This window comes from Aulonocara stuartgranti (assembly GCF_965226115.1).
Source record: "Aulonocara stuartgranti genome assembly, chromosome: 19".
Lineage (NCBI taxonomy): Eukaryota > Metazoa > Chordata > Actinopteri > Cichliformes > Cichlidae > Aulonocara > Aulonocara stuartgranti.
The window spans coordinates 21,233,824-21,258,229 of record NC_138955.1 but is presented as its reverse complement, the minus strand read 5'-3'; the positions used below and the strand labels follow the sequence as shown (position 1 = coordinate 21,258,229).

Here is a 24,406-nt window from a genome sequence, read left to right as displayed (position 1 = left end):
TTACTGAGCAGTGATTAGCAGGTGTCTGTGTCTGAGCTGGATCCTGCAGGATCTGGATCTGGGTTAGTTTGTGATGTTTGCTTGAGGACTCTGAGAATCTTTCCCAGTATCTATTTATGGACGTATGTCACCAAAGCTCATTGGTAAACATTCCAGGAAGTTGAGCCAAGGTCCAACTTCTTGACCAAACTTGCTAGCCAACAGAGCGACTGAACCAGTCTCATGACTTCCTGTGGAGTGAATTACAAGAAAACTACAGTTTTTTCTTCATGGTTTAGACCTTGATAAATGTTTTGCACGGTGCTGGCTGTGTGGATGTTGGTTATTTGCTGCCCTCTCCAGATGTTTGACTCCAGAGGTTTACTCTAGGGGTGGGGGAAAAAATCGATACTGTGTAGTATCGTGATATTTTGTTTGCTAATAATGTATCGATACAGGGACAGCAGAAATTGATATTTTGTTACAAAAAGGTTTTTGTGCTCTGACTTCAGAGCATGTTGATCCTTTTTCTGAGCAAGAATCCTGACATTCCTTCACTGTCCAAATGTGTTTAACTGTTTTTTGGCAGCGATAAACATGACAGTTTACTTATTTTAATTTAAGACATGTTTTATTTTAATTAAGTTAATTAACTTTTTTATTTAATGTAAAATTATATTTTGTTTTAATTTACTTTCAAATTCTTCAGTTGCTGAAGGGGCTGCGTAGTTTTCATAAATTGCATAGTTTAGAAAGCTATAATTGTACCAGATGGTTGCATTCAGTTAAGTTGGACTAGACTGTAATACAAACCGTTCAGTTTGTCAACAATAAAACTGACTGAAATGAGAGAAAGACTGAGTGCGAGACTTTGTTATTAGATAAAATGAATATTGATGAAGTTTACCTTTATGTACAGAATCTGAATATCGCAAAATATTTTAAAAAATTGCAATAATATCGTATCGCGCGTTAAGTATTGTGATAATATCGTATCGTGGGATGTATGGTGATTCCCTCCTCTAGTTTACTCTGTCCTGTGACTGCTGCTGAACTCAAATACAGGAGCTAACCTGCTGTAGTTATTGATATTATTGCAAGTAAAGATGAACACAGATGAATTTTTCCAAACCCGTTTAACAGAAAGATGCTAAACAGGTAAAAAATAATAAAACATGAAACTTTTGAATGATGATGTGAAGATAATATCAAAATGTTTAAACAGAAATGGAAACTTTGGGTGAGACCTGATTATTACTGATGTTTCTGTGCAGCTTTTTCAAACCTGACGCTGTAGATTTACTCCAAACTGTGCAGCAGCAGATTAACGACCTCGTGCTGTGGTTGGATCATCTCAGACCTTCTCTGGGCTCAAGTCACCTCCATTTTTGGCGTCTTCAGTCCATCACTGAGAACACCCTTTAATTTACAGTTAAACATTTGAACTTTTTCTACATTTTCACTGGATGCTACTTTTCTTAGATGAAAACATTTTTGCACAGTCGTCCGACAGACAGACGAGCGTTCGCCTAAAAAGGTGCTCAGAAACAGGAAGCAAACGGCATGATTGATTCTTTTACCTCTCGAGCTGCTGTTTTATCTGCAGGTTTTACATTTCTCGCAGCCACCCACGTCCGAATTCGCTCCGACTTTGTTTTATTCCCACGTTTTCTGAATGAAATGCCCCGGAGGCTGTAATCAAATACGAACCGGCAGCCTCTGACGCGTTTTTTTTTTCATGAAACAAAGGCAGCGGGGCCGCGCTCGTGAAGTGAAAATATAGTTTGAGTGTCCCATTGTTTCACATTAGGGTTTCCTGTTAATAGCCACTTTCAAAGTTGTTTGTGCGATCCCCTTACAGCCCCCACCCACGCTGCCTCCGCACGCACCATTCAAACTACAAAGAAGAAACGCTGCAAAGAAAATGGAAAGCAGAGGTGTGTGTGTGTGTGTGTGTGTGTGTGCGTGTGTGTGTGTGTGTGTGTGTGTGTGTGTGTGTGTGTGTGTGTGTGGATGGGGGGTAGAAAGAGACCCCCTGCTGGTTCAAAGTAAAGTCCGCTTAAGCACCAGCACTCCTTTTATATAACGCAGACACACTCAGTGTACGGGTGTTAGTCCTCAGGGAGCAGCTATTGTTTGGATTCACTCTGCTTTCAGCGTGTGTGTGTGTGTGTGTGTGTGTGTGTGTGTGTGTGTGTGTGTGTGTGTGTGTGTGTGTGTGTGCGTGCGTCTGTGTGTGTGTGCGTGCGTCTGTGTGTGTGTGTGTGTGTGTGTGTGTGTGTGTGCGTGTGTGTGTGTGCGTGCGTCTGTGTGTGTGTGCGTGCGTCTGTGTGTGTGTGTGTGTGTGTGTGTGTGTGTGTGTGTGTGTGTGTTACGGCCGTCTGCTGCGCTCCCTATGGGGGCCTTCACTCTATACACCATCGACACCTCATCTGTTCTCGTTCCATACGTTTTCTCAATTAGCTGCAGCGGATGGAGGAGCATTGACAGGCAGAGGGAGGGTTGACATGTTCTCTCACACCTCCGTCTCTTCCGTCTTCTTCCCTTTCTCCATCTCGGGTCATTTTTTTTCCATCGACAGAGCGGGGACAGAGCGGGGACCCCCCTCTCTGCCTCCTCTTCCTCGCGCTCAGCAGAGGATGGAGAGCTGAGGAGAGAAATCATGGAGGCAGGCACGGATCATTAGCTATATTTGTCCCCACTTCCTGCAGCAGATGATAGATCTAGCTAATTACCCCATGTTGCCAAGCCTATCGCACACGACAAGCGGCCGTCGTTATGGCGGAAATCAGCGTTGGCTTTGGCGTGCGCCGCATAGCTGACGCTATATGACTATTCATGAGCCCGGAGTCAAAGGAGGAGAGGAAATTTCAGATCCTGTCACGGCTCTGTGTGTGAATGTGATTGTTCTGGGAATGATTTTAATGATGCGTGTTCTCCTTCCTCCCTCTGTGCAGAAAATGAGTTTGGAGGAGACGTGGTGAGCCGCTCCTCCCTCGCCGAACGTCAGAAGGTCACGCTGGAAGCAGAGGTCGGGGCCAACGAGCTGTGTCACGCCCACAACGCTTCAGGTACAGCGCGTCTGCAGGATCATTGCCATTCATGTTGGTTTTCCTCCTGAAATCATGGCAACAATGAGCTTTTATGACTCTTTGTACTGATTTCTGATTTATTTATTTGCTCACACAAAAATGTGTTGGCAAAACCAAACTGCAGGTTCTGGAGCTTCAGCTTCGATCGCTGCCTGGATATAAAAAGCAGATTCAGCGATCCGTCCAATAAAAGCTTCAGCCAAACATTTAGGAACCAGATTTTTTTATTTTAATTTATCAGCTTATCGATCCCCTGCTCTGAATCCTGTCCTGCTTCCTGGGAAAGCACCTGAGACCATGAAGTCATCAGGAAAGTGAGCAGGAAGCTTATTTTCCATACAGTCAGCCAGAGGAGTCGCCCCCTGCAGGACAGTAGAAAGAACTGCACAGGTACATTTTAGTGCTAGTGTTAGCTTATAGCTGCACCCTGTTGCATAGATGTGGTCACCTCTGGCTCCACCAAAGCAGCGGAAAGATCGCACAAACATGTCCTGGTGGCGTGTCCATCCTTTATGGCTAAGTCTGAACTGTGGTGTAGGGTCAGGTGACTATAGAAGCCCAGATGTTTACAGCTGCTTTTATGTTTAGTAACGATCAAACGCGAGGCTCAAAGATGGAATGTTTTCCAAGCGTCCCGGATGGCGAGGCTGAATAAAATCAGAGTTTTATGAAGGATAAAACACGAGACCCGCTTAGGCGTTAAAGAAATCAGGTTAGTTTCACATCCATACCGTTACAGCGCGCTGTCATCGGCGGACCAGCTCATAAATTGTTTTATTCTATTGCGATCGCAGCATTTCAGCGCCCTGCACAGCTGCTGTCACCCACCAAAACCATTTTCATTCCTAGTTAGGAATCACTCCCCAGATTTCAGCCTCACACACGCACACACACACACACACGCCGAACGCCCACTCAGATGCTATCTCGGCGGCCCTTCACACTAATTCAGATGCACTTAGCGTCGGTTTGGCACACGTGTTTACTGCCACTGGATGATGCACGGCGTAAATACCTATTTGCAGTGAAATTCGATAATGCCAGCACGGTTTTGGTGGCTCCCCCCTGCTGCTACGCTGCACAGAATATCAATGTGTGTATGTGTGTGAGGGTGGGGTTGGGCGCCATATGCCTGAAACGCATTCTCCCAAAACTTCAAGGGTAAAACAAAGGGAAGCAATGACGATGTGAACTGTTGTGACAGATGTCTGAGCCCCACCCCCTCCCCCCCCTCCCCCATCACCACCTAAATCGTAAACACACACATACAAAATGCTTGTTCTGTGTCTCTGTGCATATTCCAATGCTAACCCCGTTTCTCCTCCCTGAAACCTTTTTTACATTTTTTGATGCATTTTATTTTGGCATTGATCTCGACCCTGATCAGTGCTGCTGCTGTTTCCTATATGTGAGCTGAATTAAGAGTCTCGCTCCCGTTCATGACCTGGCTTCGTGTGTTTGTGCAGCCCAGGCTAACATTCATGGATGCAAATCAGAAAACACGTGAAGAACTTCCGAATAAGGACGCGCTAAAAGGATTGTGCTCGGTTTGGATTCTACCAAACAAACCCACGAGGACGTCATGCGTGAAATGAAGAGTGAATTACTCCGTTAGCTTCATTAACATTAAGGTTGTGCATCAAAACTCTCAGCCTCTCTGAACTGGACTCATTCTGCTGCTTCCAGCTCTGTGGTTTCATCAGTGAGCAGCTTTGCATGATTCTCTCCTCGTAATAATCCTTCTTTAACCGCCTCACCTCATCCTCTGTCTGAAACTGCTTTAGCTCCTCCCCCTTTAAAGCATTTTATTCTGATTGGCACTCTGTGACAAATAAACAGAAGGTAGGTGTGGCTTCTGTGCCTGGGATGACCATGTAAGGGCCAGCTCTGTGACGTCATAAAGATCCCGGAGAATAAAAAACAGTGATAGTCTGAGCTGTGCCTCGCAGCACTGCTGAACACGTGTTTGTCATGTTTGCACGAACACGCGGCGCTCATCAGAGGGTTCATCTAGGCGCCACTGAGTCCTACACCAGTCTGAAACGTGATTGGCTGACTGCAACATTAATGTTCAAGCTGAGATTTTGTGTTTCTGTTTTTTTAACTGGCCAACAAACATTTGTGGCTGTTGTCCAACTTCAGACTAAATTCTGCTGAAACTTTTATAATAATTCCTGTAATTTTAGCAGGAAGGATTACTGTTGAGCCTGTGAAAGCTGATGAAGCTGTTTGTTGTTGTCAGTGTAGAAAAATAAAAAACTCTGATCTTTGCTGTTAAACTTTAATGGCCTGTAATAACTTTGTTTTTGAAAAATATCATTTTAGTTTTGATGTTTTGATGCAAACGTCACCAAACACAGTGCATACCATGACTGGGTAACTCTGCAGGTTACTCATATTTTAGATTTAACATATTGTTTTATTATTTTGTAATGGATGAAGCGTACAAACTGTGGGGGGCCGGGGGGAGCACTAACCTTCTTCCAAACAGGACATGCGGTTCCCCGGCGATGCCAGGGACTGATTGCAAGTATCTGAGCAACCTTGGCCAAGGTCACCTGCTGGGATGCAACCTGTCTGCAAACAGTCTCAGTCTGACTGATGGAGGTTTTTCACGGCCTCATTAATAATCACAGACAGGTCGTCAGCAACTATATTCTGGTTTTGTTCTTATATAGAAGCAAAGTTGCTGCGCGTTTCAGGCCTGTGAGCTTCTGGAGTCTGATTGGAAACAGTTGATGTGAGTTTCTGTGGATGTAGACGGCAACAGATTTGTTTCCTCTTCATCCAGTCACACACTGATGACTGAGAGTCTTATTCCTGTTTCATGGATGTGTTAAAGCACCAAACTGCTTCAACGACAACAGGATCAAACGTTTGTTGGTTACTGTCTCCAGCTGCCATCCCCTCGTGTCCTGCTTTGAATCACAGTTCTTACTTTGAAAACGATGAACGATGAGTTTATGAAAAAAAAAAAAGGAAAATTCATTAACTTAAACATTTACCGAAAGTTCAGTGGACAGCTTTCATTTTGACACACAATCAGTTAGTTGGGTTAAATCTGCTTGCTGTGCAGAAATAATCACACATGCAGAGTTTTCTCATTGTTCGAGGTGTTTTCTTAACTAAGCAGTGTGAACTTTTGGAGCAGGGATCAGCGTGACTCAGTGGTCATTCATCTGGGCCTTTAATGCCATTGATCCCAGCTCTAATTGAGACACAGACAGAGAAGGAGTGGGCCTCCAACTAATCCTCAATAAGCAGGCTAACCTTCATTACAGCCGTGACATTTTCCCATGGGGTGCTAAGAGAGAGAAAATGCCAGACGGAATACGCATGACTCGCCAACATATGGCGAGCTGCAGAGGCGTGCGCGCTTCCCAGGTCCAAGTCTCCCGAGGAAGCTCGAGGGAAGTAAACGACGAGGCTTCCCGGATCCGCTCGTGTTCGGCAGCGACTCGGGCCTCGCTTCAAACCCTCAGAGAAAGTCTGACAGCGTCAGATAGGCTCTGTTAGTATGCATGTGTGTGCATTTAAACAAGCCGGGCTCACACTGTAGTCCACAGCTCATATCTCCTCTGCACGCATGGAAAGGCCAGCCGTCGCTTACAAATCAGTTCACAGGATGTTGGAGGCAGCTGAGAGATTTGGAGACATTTTTAAAGGTGCTTTATGTTGCAGGGCCTCCCGACTGAACCGCACGTGCTGACGTATGTCGGACTAACATCCTGCTTCATCTCCGCTGATGAAGTGAAGCGAAAACCGTGAAGAATAATCCAAAGTCCAAAGTTTCAAACTAAATCAAATTCTTGTGGCCACGCAGCAATGTTTGTCCCACCCATGATACCGCTGGGGCTCATGTATGTCAGACCTGCACATCCCTCTGAGGCAGGTTTATCCTCTCAACGAGCCGTCATAAATCCCAACACCTCGGAGCGTCCCTGCTTTATTTCCAGATGTCCCTAAATATTCATGCCTGCCTGGCAGGTTTGGGCTGTGACGGAGGCCCTGTTTGGATGTCTCTTTTTATTAAACGTGATTTATTAACACCACACTTACTTTACTGTAGAGCCCCTCAGCTCTAATGGTGTGTTTCTTTACGAACGCCCATAAATGTTTCGACGGGAGAAAAATAAAATGATGAAAAGCGAGGATACCTCGTAAATCTTATTAGTGCAGTAAGGAGGGACCGGCTGAGCGTGTGTTGTTGGTGTGTGTGAGAGCGGGAGATTAAAATGAGACTAAAATGCCCAGTGCTCTCCTGTTTTATCAAAGCTTCTCTGGAACAACGAGCAGCGGCGATGCTATCGCTCCAACATGTGTAATCCACCTCAGACTGGATGAAAAGTCACCTTGTGGGTTTTTATACCTCATGTCAGCTCTTCCAGGACGGATGCTGCAGTATCTGCGCCTTTCATGGAGACGTAAAAGTCTTTGTTCCTTCGTGTGCTGGCTGTGTGCTCGCATGGCTCATGTTAATAGTTAGATGATTCCCAACAATCACTTCAAATCAGCAGGAGGAGCTTCTAATGGTGCGGACAGGAAGTGCTTTTATTGTGCAGCTCAGTGTTTTGATATTGGTTTCAGTGATCCAAGTAAAATATTCTGTCCTGACAGAAGCGCTAATTCGTCAGCTTTCTGAGCCCCTCCTGGATGGATGAACTCCTCACCCATCTTTGAGGGAGAGGCCGGCCAAAATAAAGAAATAAAACCTACAGTTCCTCTAACGCCCACCAGGGGCTCCAGCAATGATGGGAGTCCTCATGTTAAACTGCCCTGATACACAAAGTGCTTCCTCCTTCAGGACAGCTGTGTGACCAGGAAATACTGTTCTTCAGCCCCACAGCAGGGCTCCATGTGAAAGTAAGGTGGAATATTTATCCCAGTAAATGAAGAGCCATCTGTGTTTGATGAGGTCAATAAATCTGTAACATGACTGATTGAACAGTCACATGTTTATTAGGGGTGCAACGATACACAAAATTCACGGTTCGGTTCGGTTCGACACTTTGGTGTCACGGTTCGATATTTTTTCGATACAAAAAAAAAAAAGTCTGTGTGACCACATCTGTTGTGGTCAGACTTTGGAAATTAATACGGTTCCCAAAGAGTTTCTGAGGAAAAGCGAAGCACAGCATTGGCGTTACACCCGTGGGTTTGGCTGTTTGCTTTCATGAGGTTTTTAGGTCTCTGTTACCAGTGCAGGGCGACAACTCAAATCTTACTGAAGGATTTTAATCATTTACACAAACGCTGCCGTCAGTCGTCTCGTGAAATGTTCTTTCCAATGTCGGGTGTGAATTGAAATGTTTGACAAGCTGCAGAAAAGTCCCGAGCACCTGAGCGAACATGGATCCAAATGAAAGCTAATTTTGCGACGTGTCTGTTGTGTGTTTAACAGCTTGTTTGTGCCTCTCTGCAGATGGAGGTGGATGCAGATGATAAGCGCCATCGCACACGCTCCAAAGGTATCTGCACACACACACACATGCACACATACACCATTCAGGGTGACCTTCACTCCCCCAACACAAACACACACAGCGCACACACGCTACTGCACAAATCCCAGACTGTCACACTCGAGTTGGCTTTTCTCGCGGCTCTCTGCTCCTCTATCGCTCGTTTTATATCTGACAGAAACAGAAATCCACATTTTAAGAGCTTTGTTCACAATGAAATATCTACCGCAGCGATATCCACTCCTATGAAACCCTGCGAAGTGAAAACAGGTTATTGAACTTTATTTAAACCAAAGAAACGGCAGCTGTCAGCGACTCTCCTTTGGAACATCTCAGTAAAACTGAACCGAGGCTCAGTCCACTCTGTCTGAAACATCTAAGATGCTACATTCATATTTTATCCCCTCCAACTCTGAGTGCCCGACATCTTTGACCAGGCGAGGATGAAAGTGGTGACCGCTGCTCCTCCATCACGAGGATCAAGCAGCTCGTCAGCCGTGTGATTGAAGTTCAGGCGAAACCAAAGATGTGTCACTGAGATCATCGTTCCCTTCATTTAGACAGAATCATTTAAACAGAGAGCATCTGCAGTATAACATGGGACTGACCTTTGACCTTTGTTTGCTAATCCCAGTGATGTTTAAGCCCGTATCCTTCTACAGCTCTCATCTGTGAAACTAGTCCCAGCTGTGTAACGCCCACTCAGGCTGTACGTAGCAGTTAAAGCTGTTAGACAAGCAGCATTTAAAAAAGTTTAGTTTTGGCAATCAGTGACATACAAATCATCTCAAACGGACATCTAACAGTCCTGCAGGTCATACACACACAGCAACGAGTCTGCTGTTTGGGTCAAGGGTCACGTCTGTGCACCAAAGGACAGGTTCAAGGTTTAAGGTTCAAGGTTTTTTATTTGTCACATGCATAGTTATACAAGTATAACACACAGTGAAATGTGACAGGATCCCAAACGTCAGAATAGAATAGAATAGAATAGCACTTTATTGCCACTGTTCATGTACAAGGAAATTATGGGATCTTGGTGACTTCGAGTTCAGGTTTTTAGACTTGCATTTTTAGGAATAATCCATTTTATTATTATTATTATTATTATTATTGTTGTTGTTGTTACTTTCAGAGCTTCCATCATCTACATGCTTTTTGTCCCATGAAATTAAAGTGAAATATTCCAACAAACCAAAGACACATTATATCTAAATTATTCTCATTGTGATGGCTCGGATCTCACAACGTTACTTTTTTCCTTTCAACATATTTATTTGTTAATTTATGATCACTCGTGACACTTGAACACTTTGCACTTTTTTAAATCACAGATGTTAAATATAAATAATCGAACCAATTTTGTTTTCATGAAAGTTTAAAGATTATTTCTTATCGTCACACCAAACGTTTCTGCTCCAGCTGCCTTTGAATACAGCAAAATAAACGTGTATCGTGTGCAAACATGACAGCGTTTTACTTTTTACTAGCACAAAACCCAAATGTGTATATATATCATATCATATAAAAATATTATATCAAAATAAAATACTGCCACAGAGAAATTACAAATGAAATTTCGACTCTTATATTATAAAGTATATTGAATTTTTATAATCATATTTGTCACCATGTTGAGATTTTTCCTGCAATAATTCTTTTAATTTTAAATCATAGATTTGAATGAATTTCTTTTCAGTTTCCAAATGTTGTAATATTTAGATTTAGAGACAGTTTATTAACGTTAAACTGTCGTCTGACAGTAGTTTTTAATGTTTATCTTAAAAGCTTTGTTATTATTAGTTTCAGTTTTTTTAATTTATCAAATATGATATAATATTTATCAGTTTTAGAACAGGTGTTAAATTTCAGTGTGAAGTCCACTGACTCACATTCATGTAGTCGTCCTGGTCTTCATACATATATGAAAGTGACAACTTTGTGACACTGCATCGTTTCCATATTGTTGATCCAAACATTCAGACGAGAGTAATAAGCTGCAGACAGATCACACACATGTCCTCAGACACAAGTACAGATGATGAATATACGCCTGCATTCAGTGACGTTCTCTCCAGCTTCGAGTGTTTCCCTGATGATGTCGCAGGAAACTGATGCAGAGTCACAGTCGTGGCCGTTCAGGCGGATTTCACATGTTTCATAATCTCTCTGTGTTTCTCTTCCAGTGCCTGTGGATCCAGCATTAACAGAGCTTTTCAGGTCAGTGGGAATGAACACACACACACACACACAAACCTGCCTGTTTTCCATGATGATCCCATACTCGAGATTCTTCCTGTGTGAGTTCCACACTCGCGTCCCTCCCTTTGGACATCCTCTGATAACAGCAGAACAAAAACATGCACCACTTTCTTTTTCCAACTCCACACATGAAATATTAAATAAGAGGATTTCTTGTCTGTTTTTGTCTAATGTTCTCAATGTTATTTCGATGATGGTCGATTATCAATGTATTAAGCATTCAGCACATTTCCTTCTCTCTTTCTACGCCTACAGCCCTAAAAGTTCTCGCTGGGTGAGTGGAGTGGGTGGAAGGTAGAACTTTATTCTCTTTGTCACTGGAAAAGTTTCCTCTCAGAACAGTTTTAGGAAGTGCCGTCATTTCTAAAACCATCCACTGTGTCAGGAACTACTTCAAGATACTAATTAGCTTAATTTACCTGCTTTAAGTAAGGTAATGTGACTGGAGCCACATTTAAGCTGTTAAAGCTTCGTGCTGGAAAGTGCTGCTAGAAAAAGAAAATGTTGGATAGAATTGTAAAAAACATCTTGTTTGCTTTATATTTACACGATGTATATTACTCACCTGACAGTCTCCAGACTAACATCAGGCATCTTATGAAAGGCTGTGACCCTCCAGGTTTAAACAATTATCACCCTGTTAATCTGAAATAAACTCTTAGCTTATATGTTTGGCTGATATTAATATCTTAGGTGAAACTGACGAAAGTCTGACGTTCGACTGGGTCATGGTACCAACAGCTATGTTGGGAACAAATCACAATATTAATGGACCAGAAGAATAATTGTGTTGTTGTATTTGTCGATCCGAGTCTGGTTTGGTTGTGTCGAGCTGCTGTTAGGCAGACTTGGTGATACTGCTGGAAGCTTCAGATGTCAGGTTTCCTGAAGAGTTTCAGAGGAGTCCACCATGGTTCAGGTTAATTTGCACTATCATTAATAACATATGTAGCACAGAATATGTTTACAGCTAAAGTGCACCTTTATGCAGATGACACCATACTTTACTCAGCTGGCTGTACAGAGTCAAGCTTCTCATTCAGCCTGACGAGACAGCAGCACAAACCTGTTCCTGTGATTTATGCTAATCACAGTCGGCTCCTTGTTGGGGACCCGGAACTTTCTCTGAACTTTTTCTTATTTTGAACCTTTGCATAACCTTTGAACCTTTCTGGTCACCAATAAGCTCTCTAAAGCTGGAGGCTTTTGTCTGTCAGGGAGAGTTGAGAGCTTTTTATAAAGTATTATGTTATTCATGTTTTATATGATTTAAGGTTGTGCCTTCATGGCCAGATCTTCCTTGAAAAACAGGACTTCCTGGTTTAAATGAGGTTTATGTGCTCATTACAGCAAATTATTTGACTTCCATAAGGTTGTAAGTGACGTTAACTTTAACCTCCTAAGACCTGAACTCTTCCACAGCAGCATTTTTAATTTCTCCTTGATATTTGGGCTGATTGGGGTCCGATGAATGTAAAAACAAAGAATTACCAGATTTTTTTTTTTTACCTTATTTTTGTTTTTAAGAAAAATCAGAGCCACATATGAGGATATTCGTTTAAAATTCTGATAGAACAGGAGCAGCATAATGTCCTCATAAGTGAATATCAGGTGCTTGTAGAGCAAAGTTGAGTATTTTGGTCTAAATAACCCAAAATGTGATGTCCACATATGTGGACACCAGGTCCTAGGAGGTTAAAGGGCAATTTAAAGGTGTGGGCAACCACGTGTATTGCCCCCTTGTGGCCATTAAAAGTAAGGCACATTTAAGGCACTTCTGCATTGCCAAATAAAATCCTTGAATTTCCCTCAAAACGAGCTCAGACTTCCTGGGCGGTCTGTTAGTAACGTTACGATCAAATCGAATAGGGACCTTGTGAGTTGGAATCGAATCAATACCCAGCGCTAAGTAACACCACAGCAGCCACACTGTTGGTGGATAATGTCATTAAAATGCTCCATACATGGTTCAGAGGTCCAGTTCAGGTGAAGCCTAGCTGTTAGTCAGAGAGGCCACAACCCAGTAATGGCCTGACTCAGTTTTCGAGTGGACATTAGAGGAAGTGCAGGTTTTGGTTGTTTATTTTCCTTCCCCTGAGGAGGGCGACTGGTCAGGACAAGCAGTTACCATTAATGAACTCCAGTTAAAGGCTGCGGCCTCACTCCTCGTCCCCCTGAGACTGTCGACCCGCTGTAACATAAGTCAATAAGCTTATGCGCCTCCATTCGGGCCGTGTCACTCTGTGAAATACCTGAACAGCTCCTAACAAAGCTGTGGATACACTGTGCAATCCAGGCTATCTCTTAACCAATACGGACTCTTCTGGTTAGACGGTGGAGGCTAAGACAAGGAGGTGCTGACAGTGCGCACAGAGGCTCGAATATACATGTGGCATGCTTGTTTTTCTCTATTAGCCATGTTGTGTCACCTGGTTGAAAGTGTGGATGCTTCAGTGTCCTCTACTCGTCTTTGCGAGTTGTTTCCACCACAGTAATGTGTGAGTTTCACTTTGTCCTTGGCTGTGTGTTCGGGGGGTAAGATAAGGGTTCCTGCCTACCTATATATCAATAAATAATATTCCACCTGGAAGATTACTGCGTAGCCTTTAGCTGATATTCATAGATAGTCCAAGGTGTACTCTCCCTGCTCTCTCCCCCTCTCTTTCAGTCTTTCTCTCCCTTTTCTATCATTCTCACCTCCTCCTCCTCCATCCCTCACTGTGCTGCTGCCTGCAGATAGTAATTAATCAGGGGATCGATGGGAAGCCTATCTCCAGGCTGAGGCGTCTATAATGTCGATAATGCTGCTCGATGGCCTCTCTCCCCGGAGAGCTGATAGTCTTCAGGGCGAACACGCTTGACACGGGCCGTTCGGCTCTGCGTATGTGTGTTTAAAATCCTATTCAGCATGGACACTATATGATCACAGTTACAAATGCAGTGAGAGACAAATATAGTGCTGCGTAAAGAAATTAATATGAAAAACTAATAATTTCTAAGATGAAAACTGTTGATTTATGTGAAAAAATCCCCAAAACCAACACAAACCTTTTTGACCTGATTTTACTGATAATACTTTAAAGGCTGATTTTACATAATTTTCCATTCTTTCTTTTTAAAATATTCATACTTTAATATTTATCTACACATTAGTTTATATCCCGATCTGCTGTCCTTTGTTATTATATCATTGTTAGAGAATTGTTATAAAAAACAGAAACAAACTTGATTTAAAACCATAAAAATCTATGAATTCAATATATTTTAAGAACCGCTCCAGGTTTAATACGGCTGATCCATAAATAAATGTGTTTGGGTAAATGCTTTTATTGGACCAAGATCGAGTGCATTAAGTGTCTAGGTAATGTTATCAATATCAGGCTTGCATATGGTAAATGGACCTGAGTGACATTCACATGGCCCATGTTTCTAATAATCAGCGGATGTGCAGTAATCCCTGAACAGATTGTCACGGTTTTTTCTACTTTTAGATCGAGGTGATGTCATAGACAGGGGATATTCTTAATATGGTCAGCTTGTGCAAAGAAGCCCCACCCACCTTTGTTTAGGAGGGGCAGCCAATCAGAAGAAAGTTGCTAAAACAGCTTGTTTCATACAGAGGACGATCTGAGGAGCTGCACCGGTGTGACGTACAAAAGGATTATTTTGGACTGTGAATCATGCAAAGCTGCTGTAATGGAGTGACAATAAAGATGTTAAGGTTAAAAGAGAAGAAAAGATCCACTTTGGTGAATAACTGGCATGATAAATACAGCAGCAGCTGTGCTGTAGGGCACATTTCATCCACTCAGATTAACTTTATTTAAGTCGCTTTCATAGATTATACAGAATGTAAATCATTTGAGGCAGTGGGATCTCAGGTCTCAGCCGCAGTACACCAGTGGGGTCTCTGACTTTTCAGTGGCTTTTCAGTCACCATCAACTGGCACAGTAATCATAGATGTGCAGGATGGCTAATTGAAGTCAGAGTGCAGCAGAAAGGCACGCATATAGAGCATAATTCAGATTCATGTGGGAAGAAGCTGTTTAGAGAGGGTGCTTTCAGCATGCGGCCATTGCAGCTGCCTTCATCTGTGCGCAGCTAAAGCAGCAAAGACACTGAAGGAAAAGGCATCCTTTCACGTTTAAAGCTCCAATTACATGGATGAATTTCTTTTATGAAAGAAAAAAGCAAAGGTGGCTTTAAGAGAGGACCCCGTCTCCATAAAGCTCACCGTGAGATAGACGGGGAGGCGAGTTTGTGCAGACGGGAAAGCTCACAGCATAAACATTCGCTCCACATCTCCTCTGTCATTTGCATATTTACAGTCTGCCATGCTAATCATGTTTATTGGGGTGTATAAGAACTGCGCATGGGCTCGACGGCGGAGGACAGCTTTCTGCCGGAGACTGTGAGATATAAAAATTACCCCCAGCCCCCCCATTTTTGAAATAAATGGTTCCTCCTGCGGTAATCCAATTTCAAAAAGACAAAAAGAGCCATCTTACATAACTAGGACAGCACAGGCTTCTGCTAATTATGGTGTTAAGAATTCCCCTGATTTCAAACAAAGGCCAAGATTCGTGCAGATATTTTTATGTTGTGTTCAGTTCTTCATCCAAAAATGGAACTGAAGCTGCAAAATCCTGAGAAACTCAGTGCAAAAAATATAAATACATCAAGGAAATCAAATCCAGATTTGCTCGATTTCACTTTGAACACAGAGATTTCTGCTGTCAGTCCCTCTGTGCTTTATCTCTGAAGTGTTGAGAACAGTTAAGTAAGGAGGATAACGGCTAAAGCTCCTCATTTTTCCCCTGTCAGACTCCTGCTCCCTCACAAAAGAGATGAGGTGGTCACCGCCTGGCCGAGGAAGAGGGCTTTAGATCGTCAGCGTTAGAGCTGAAACGAGGCCAAACAGGAAGCGATTGACACGGCACAGATCCACTCTCCTCTCTTTGTCTCACCCACACGTCTCCCTCGTCCTTATAGCTCCACCATAGGCTGCGTTACACTGACCCACCCTTTTTTGCTCGGGGTCGTCGCTCCGAGCCGCCCACGGGCTCGAGCCCCTGCAGCCATTCTGCACATCGCCGCGGGGCTGACGGGCGCCGCTGCATCGATCCAAGAGCAGCAAGAATGGAAGTCTTTTCTTTCACCGCTCGTGGTTTTATAACACACCAAGGCACGCTGTGCACAGAAGATAATTAAAGACAGCTAAAATAAACATGGAGATATCACTTCATCAGCATGCCCGACTCTCCTTCCTCCTCTTCCCCTTCCTAACACTCTATCCTTTCCTGCCTCCTTCCCTGCCTTCCTTCCTCCCTCCCTTGCCCCCTCCCTTTTCTCTCTGGCAGAGCTAATTCCCTCTTCAGATGGTGCGGCTCTCATTTGCATACTTATCAAAGTGTTTGGACTATCCGACAGAAGCTGTAGGAAGGTGGGGTCATTAATATGTTAATTAGCCCCTTCGCTCCATCCTTTTTCTCCCCCCGCCTTTTAGATGCTGGCGCACCATCCGTATCCTCCACCTCTCTCAGCCTTTGAATGTTTGAATACCCTCAGAGGCCCTGCAAATACCATAAGACTCTGCAGACATGCACACACAGGGCTTAGGTTCACAACGACGTATAGAGAGTGCGTTTGCATGCATGCAGACAAATACACATCTGTGCTGTTGGATTAGCAACGTTTGAGTTTTGCATAGGAAATTTTAGCACCGTGTAATGATGTGGTTACAAAATTGAGCAAATATTATCAATCTTTGCCGTCAAGACAAGTTTGTCTATCTCAGTCACGGTGATGTCTGAATTTTAAGTAAGTGGAAGATGATATGTTTTCTTTTCATTATTATCAAACACAAAATTAAAGACAAATGTAAAATATATGTCTAAAGTAAGACTCTATTATTATTATTAGCACTCTGAGCTAACTATTTCCTAAAGAAAACACTGAGTGTTAATGCTAAGCCAAGCTTAGAAGTAACAATCAAGCCACTGAGTTGACTTGGAGGCGGTTCTGGTTGATATTCCCACCTGACCTGCTCAGAATCAGCTCATTTTAATTTTTAGCATTTTTAACACAAAATATGCAAAATCTTACCTTGATACAATGAATAATTTCTGAGGTCCTTGAGTGTTTTTAATTTTTTTAAATCTTTGAAGGTCCCTGTACGGCACTTAATCTGGGATGATTGGGGGCTTGTCCGGGATCTTTGAACCCTGTCTGGTTTGTTGAAATGAAATTGTATTTGTTTTTCTGCGTGCACACTTGAAGTGGCTTTGGTTTTTAGTTTTGTGAATAATATTCTTTGGAGTGTCTTGTAGGTTTTGATCTGTGTTTTAGATTGATTTGCTGTTTGAGAGCTCCTTTGAGTGATTCATAATCAGTATTTCTACTTAGGCATGTTTGAGAACCTGGGCGCACATTGCCTTGGAAGCATTTCACTTGTTGGTTACCTTTTGGTTCTTGTGGAATCGAGTTCCCAGTCCCACCATCTGCTCGGGTTAAGTCTGTAGGTGTATGTTGTGGTGTGTTAATGTTGGTCCTGGTTTATTTCTTATTTCAGACCAGCATAAGCAAACCTGTTCTGGTTGTCATTGCATTTGTGGAAGCCTGTACTCCCAGTTATACTGACTGACATGAATAGACACGGTGTATTAAAAATCCCGAAAGTTCTGAAGTACAGTTTAATAATTGTATTCCCATGGCACTGTCACATTTATTTAAAAAATCACTTCATCAGGGAGCTAAACAGATTTCAAACAAACAACGAATCACCTAACTTGTAGACTGTGAAGGAGGCCAAACTGGTTTCCTATGAGCTCAAAATATTTGTCGTATTGAAATAAAAAACCAAGTCCCATCAGTCCATCTATTTGTATTTATCACGTGTTTGTATAGAAATACAGGCTTATTGGGCTTGTTGCTATCAGGCACCATGACTTTCAACCCGGAGACTGTGCTTTGAGTATCATCTCTGATCAATTTCAACTCAACCGCTCCATAAAGCATCATTTATTCTGGGTCGAGAGTGCCCTCTATGGAGCAGAAAGTCCAGACAGTGGGAGTTCCCCTTTGCAGGTATAGCAGTCATACACTGCGTATGAAATATAGATGAAGCCGCCACAATGTTGCTTCGTAAAATCCTGTTTTGAGTGTTCTGGCTGTTGCCATCTTAGCTTTTTGAAGACCTTCCGGTCCTTTTTGACTGTAATGGGATCATAATTTCCTAAATGAACATCATGTCATATTCAATAAGACTAGAAATAAACCATAAATGCATCAGGAGTCTTTAATGTTTACTGAGCTCACAGATCCATGAGCAGCAGGTTCGTTTTATACAATCTGACGAGTCATCCCTGCTGGACATTGGCTTCAGTTTTCAGACTCTGAAGTGTCACATACCCAAACCCTAACCCGGCTTTTAATTACACTCTGTGGCAGAAATAGGTTGTAATGGTAGCCCACCTCTGAGGCTGAAGCTCGTGTAAAGCTTCACTCTGAGTGCAGTGCCAGCCTTCAGCAGGACGCCGTTAATGAAGAATATGTCCTGTACATAAAGGTTGGAGGTCAGAAGTGGAGTCATTCAGCAGCAGCAGCAGGACACCTTGTTAACTCAGACTTATCTGCTCACGAGCAGAGGTTAACGGGTCTGTTCTAACAAGGTTTCTATGGTTAGTCAACACTGATACAGGTGACTGAAGAAGATGCTGGCAGTAATTAAAAATGACAAGGGGAAGTTATCAGCAAATGTTGGCGCAAGGCATCTTGGGAATTGCTGTCCTTGATGCTATTTAAACTCTGTGGTTTGAGCACTAGAATCCACATAATCGTAGCGTTTATTCAGCCGTACGCTGGCAAACAAAGGCATGTGGTTCCTGAACGCGAGGCTTGGAAATAAATCAACATTTTTGTGTGGAAACAGAAAGGTAAGCAGCAGCAGAGACAGACTGTTACAACATCCTGCTCACCGGATTTGATTTCAGCTTTTCAAGGACTTGAACAAACAGGATTCACTGAACGCACTCACTTTAGGGAGACTTTCTTTCATGCTTTCACCTCTGGCTTCTGCCATTGTTTTCACAGAGATACCTGCAGTAAATTGGGCATAAACATCAAGAAGTGTTGTTTTCCAGCCCTCGTTCTTTTAAACGTTCTCGTAGAACAGGCCGTTTTGATATTGATGAGCGAAGAATGAGGACGGTAGGAAGGGAAAGGCAAAGAGATTAGGCGAAACAAAAGGTGAGATGAGAGAGCGCTCACCTTGTTCTAAGCAGCAATAAAAGCCTCGCTAATCCACCTGGCCTTGCCTCTGAGGACATATTTCTCTGTGTGCCAAACGGAGAGGGTGTTCAATTCAACCCACACAGGGCAGACTTAATAATTACTCTCGCTTTGAACGCAATTTCCTGGCTGTGGGGAATGATTGACAGATTGTATCCATGGTGTCAGGGGGGCCAGCCACGCCCACCCTGACTAAGGTAGAAATTAGAGAGCAGCAGGAGCTAAATTACACCTTAGCAGAGACCTCTGCAGGAGGACAGGAGGGGAAGCATGATGAATGAGAAAAAGATCAGAACGGAAAGGTAGCGGGTGAGTCGCGTGGGAGCACGGAGATGATTGGAGGAATGGCTCGGAAATACATTTGAGGCACACGCACGCACACACACGGATGCTGGTAGACACACAAAGGCTCGCGCTGAGGTAATGGGTCTGCAGTACTATTGGAGTGCAAAGGGAGAGACACTTAAATGCCATCTCTGCAGTTGGGATGCTATTTACTCCCTCTCCCTTGCACACAGCCGTCTCTGCTCTCTCCACTATGTCATGCTCTCAAAGCACTCAGACTGATATGAGAGCAGCGAGCGGCCGGCAGAGTGGCACAATGAGTCTTCGGGTATCTACAGTGGAGGAGCTCAACAACAGCAGGAAGTGCACAGAAAGAGTGACGGATCGCTGCAAAGCAGAGAATAAATCTGCAGCGTCCCTCTGAAGAACCTCATTTACTCGTAACGTAGAGAAAAGACCCAAAGAATGATCTGCTTCCACAAATATCCTCTTCCTTTGTGATTAAAAACACATCGGTTATCACGAGCACTTCAAAAGTGAGACGTTCCTTCGTTGCCTCCAGCAGTTTGTGGGCTGATTTCTAAGTGAAGGACGAATTGAATGAAGCCTGTTTTCCCACCAGGAATTTGATTTCCAGGTGAAAACCACAGCCAAACATTGAACGTCCAATATTTGAAGGGCGGGGTTAATGACTTTCACTGTCCATTTGCAGGCGCTCTAATACAGGCTCGAGGTCAGCTGTTTCATCCAACCTCCCAAACTGTCCGACCTGATTATTTCATTATGAACTACGACCGTGATGAAAATAAGCAAAGCAAAATGAAATGCTAACCTGATGTGTTACACTAAAGCAGAACAGTACTGACTTTGTCCTGCACTAAATCAATGACTTCTCTGTAGTAATAGTCAGTAGCAGTACAGGCCAATCAGACAGCAAGCTGCAGCTGTTCAACCCCGTCACACCAAAACTGTCCCTGAGTAACATCTGGAAACTACTCAGCCTCATCTTGTCTCACTGTTTGACACATTTTGTTATGTAGGCCGTCTGAAAATAGCCTACAAGCTGCTGAATCTACAATGTGAAATTCTCTAACAGGAAATTCTAAGTTACAAATACCCACCATAACCATAATATTTAGATTCAGCTAATTGGACTTTCTCATGGTTTGTCACGTATCGTGTCACGCTGTCATCTACGTTGGACGCAGTTCAACCAGGAAACTTGAGTTGTGAGTGGTTGATTTCTGCGCTCGCTAGCAGAGTACTGTGGTCGTAGTTTGCTTGGAAGATGCAGACTTGTCTGCAAACACTTGCTGAGTGGCAGCGAAACACCAAAAAGTCACGCAAACTGAAAATGAGACAGTTCGCCTTCAAAATAAAAGCTTTTCAGAGTTTCACTTGAGATCGTTAATTTTTGTGTACAAATTCCATGCAAACTGGTGGTGACCACGGCAACCGTAGCTGCCAAAGGAAAGAGGTTTTTGCCAAATGGGTGGAGAATAGAAACTGGTGACCACTGTTTGGCAGGCAGTTGCAGAGCAGTCTTTGGACAGGTTACATGGTTAGTGACAAGTTCTGGGTTTTGAGCCATAAGTGACCGTATTTGGATCAGAGGGTGGAGTCCTACTTTCAGCTCCATTCACAGATACTAATCTAATCAGTCCGCAGTAACATCCAGACAAAAATTCACTCAGCGAAACTGGAGCTCGGACTTGTTGGACCATCTCTCAGTATAATTAGCTGCACAGCAGCCATGTTAGTCAGATATTATATTGGTCAGATGCTTTAAAAATACTCCAAAAGGAACAAACCAGTGTTTGTATGTAGACCTGTTTATTTCTGCTGTAAGGTTGGACATTTTAACATGGGAGTCTACAGGGACTGATTATATTTGAAAGACAGCTTCAAGTGGCCATTAGAGGAACTGCAGCTTCACTTTTCACCCCCAGAGGTTGCTGCTTTGTGCCAAACCACTTATTCCTCCTGATGGTCTGATGGTCCACTAGGAGTCAGATGGTGTACTGTAGGTTTACCTCTATCTGGGTAAAGTGCTTCCATCCTGGCTTTAAGGACCCTCGACTGGAGCAGAGCCTTCAGAACAGGCTCTTCACCTGAAGAAAGAGAGGGGACAGAGGCGAGGGGCAGCTCACTGACACACATTCGCATCCACATCTACATCGGCGCTCTTAATGCGATCACACACGCACACGCACAACCTACTTCACATGTAGAGCAGCATTCCCAGCTGAGTGCCGCTCTCCAACCTGGCAATTTGAGCGGAAAGAGAATCCAGCTAAAGTACACAGGGCGTCATGCTGATTTCACAACAGGGGGGTTGAATGGCAGAATGGCCTCACTACAGCCCTCGTTACTGATCTGGCAAGATCCGACTCATCTGTTTCAATAGCACTCTATCATTTGCACTTATGTGTGCATGCACAAGTGGAGGCAGATTGCACGAGTCCAAATTGTTCACTGGAAATGCTGCTTCTATGTGACGCAGGACCAATTTCACGCAGTCAAACCTGCACGCCACGAGCGAGCGACGAGCACACGGAAACGCGTACCCACAGCAACATCTGACGGGGATGTTTTTGGGTGACATTTAGTTTCTAGGTTGCACAAGATGCTTGTATAAATGAATCATGAGTGAATCTGTGAGGTGTGAATAATAGATGGGAGGAGAGGTAAAAACAAAGGAGTGCTGTTATTATTTGTTAATAAGACACTCTGGAGCATCACTAACTAGATCTCATTACCTCCGTAGTCACAGGCATGTATACACACACATTTTCCCACACACCACATGCCAAACTCATGCACAAGTCTCTCATCCTGCATGACTATTTTTACCTGTGAAGCCTGCCGTTGCCTAGCGCTCTGTAATTACAGCCCACACTCCACCAATGAGTGATTAGAAGCAATGATGGATGGGTTAACGCTGTCACCTTAGGATGCCATGGTGCTGAGCTAATTATACGAGCGTACACGTGTCACATACCTGATAGCCCTCTCAGCCTTCTGCCATAACTCTGGAACAGGTGCGATAAAGGTGGACGATGTGTCTCCTGTTAATCTGCAGATAAGGCATGATGAAGTAACGCCGCAGCTGATTAATAGATCTCCGTGGCTCCTAAATGAGTTCCTTTGGTGTCACTTGGCACTTTAAATTTGCCTCATCAAACATCTGCTCCTGCGGCGTTACCATTTGTAGGCGGCCACGAGTTTTCCACTTAAAGCCAGCGCCCTGATTTCATCATCATCATCATCATCATCATCCTGTGTGAAAACACTGCCAAAATATATTTGGAGATTTTCACAATTTCAGTTTTTCTTTTCACCGCCTGAAAAGCTATGGATTTCCTGTCATATATGGACTTTCTGTCTCTGCATAGACAATGTCTGTGCAGGATGGAGATGGAGCGCGCGCCTACTTATACATGCAAAGTGTGTGCGTGCAGACGGGGGATGTGAGGGGTTGCGTTTATGATTGCCACGACTGCAGCTGGGGCTGTGGGCTGAGTAATTGCCTGTCTTGGTAGGGGGAGCGTGGTAGCGAGCTAAAAGTCAAGTGCTCTCTTCCTGCTGTAGACCTCATTTGGATTCCACATAGCTAGCTAGCAAGCTAACGCCAGCCTTGGGCCTGTATTATTCATAGCTTGACAGATAGCGCTCACTAAAAGCATTGGAAGTGGGCCAGGTGGTGATGGAGCGACAGGGGAAGCAGCAACACTGCACCTCGCTCTCTGCCTGGCAGGAAGAGAAACAGATATGGAAATTGAAGATACAATGGAGCAGCAGAGAGATGAGCAGCTTTAACAGAAACAGGGAAATGCTAAGTGGGATCGGTACAGAGATGAAGAGAGTGAAGAGGTGAAGAGGGGACGAAAGGAATCAGACAGAATTATCTGAAGGCCGCGTGAAGCTAAAGGACAGTGCAACTACAAGACATTAAAGCAAAGATAGAAGACGAGCGAGCTCACCGCAAAATGGAGAGAAGACAGAAGCAGAGTGACTGTGAAGAGAGAACGAGGCAGCCATCCACCCCCGCCAAGCTCAGGAACCCCTCTGCCTCCATGTGCAGAACCAGATAAGGTCGCATTAATCAAAATCTGCCACTTCCCCTTCCAAAAAAACACCGTCTCTGCCATCAGCCCCCCTCTGTGATGTATCTGTCACCGAAACAGAAATTTCCATATTTAATGGGAAAGCTTTATATCACCAAAAAGACAGTGTGGGCTGAGGGTGAAAGAACAGAGTCGGTCGGATCTGTCAGCTCTGTCATTAGCTTCTACACTTTAGACTTCATGTGGCGCCTCGGGGTTCATTCGGTTTGGCTCCGACGCAATTGTTATCATTCCCGCAGTATGATGACGGAGCCGGTCAGACATCGGTCGCTGTCACGTGCAACCAGAGGAACTATGGTGTAAACAGCGCATTATAAGGTTACTATTTCCTGTTCCTGTGCCTACTGCACGTCAGAGCAGTGAGTCCTTTTTCACTCAGTGAACTCCTTCATGTGAAAATGTGCCCGTTTTAATTCATTTTAAACTAGATTTGATTCAGCTTTACGCTTACTTCACCAGTTAGTATATATTTAGTTTACCACATGTGAACAGTCACAACCCTTTACTGCTCCATTTAACAGCTATTTACTTTGTTAAATCACCATTTTCAAAGGTTCAGTCAATATGTTTTAGCTAACTATTCCACTATTATTAGCTGTTAGCTATTCTTCTAGCAGGCAGTGTTCCAGTCTCTGGAAGCAGGATGAACTCCGCTTGACATCAAGTCACTGAAACAGGTGAACATAGTTGACTGTACAAAGTGTGACCATTATTGTCTTAATCCCCCGTAGATATGAACAGTTAGCCATGTCACAGAGCTCAAAGCCTTTTAACTCTGCTGTGGCTTTATTGCTATTAATATATTTGAAGGAAAACCTCATTAACAGCTGTTTTTATCTTAGCCACAACAAGCATATGACTTTGTGGAATTTGGTGCATCATTGGAAATTAAATACTTTATACACTTTT

The 24,406-nt window shown here is 43.6% G+C and overlaps 1 protein-coding gene across 9 annotated transcripts in view; it reads left to right on the top strand.

Annotated features, from left to right (window-relative positions):
- The window catches only part of myt1lb (myelin transcription factor 1-like, b), a 105,958-nt gene that overhangs the window by 30,219 nt on the left and 51,333 nt on the right, over window positions 1–24,406 (top strand). For all 9 annotated transcript variants that reach the window (XM_082516783.1, XM_082516780.1, XM_082516778.1 and 6 more), the window contains exons 2-4: window positions 2,937–3,050; window positions 8,494–8,539; window positions 10,720–10,753. In XM_082516783.1, the coding sequence (XP_082372909.1) occupies window positions 8,494–8,539; window positions 10,720–10,753 (80 nt within the window). In that variant the 5' untranslated portion in view covers window positions 2,937–3,050. The remainder of the gene's footprint in view (window positions 1–2,936; window positions 3,051–8,493; window positions 8,540–10,719; window positions 10,754–24,406) is intronic.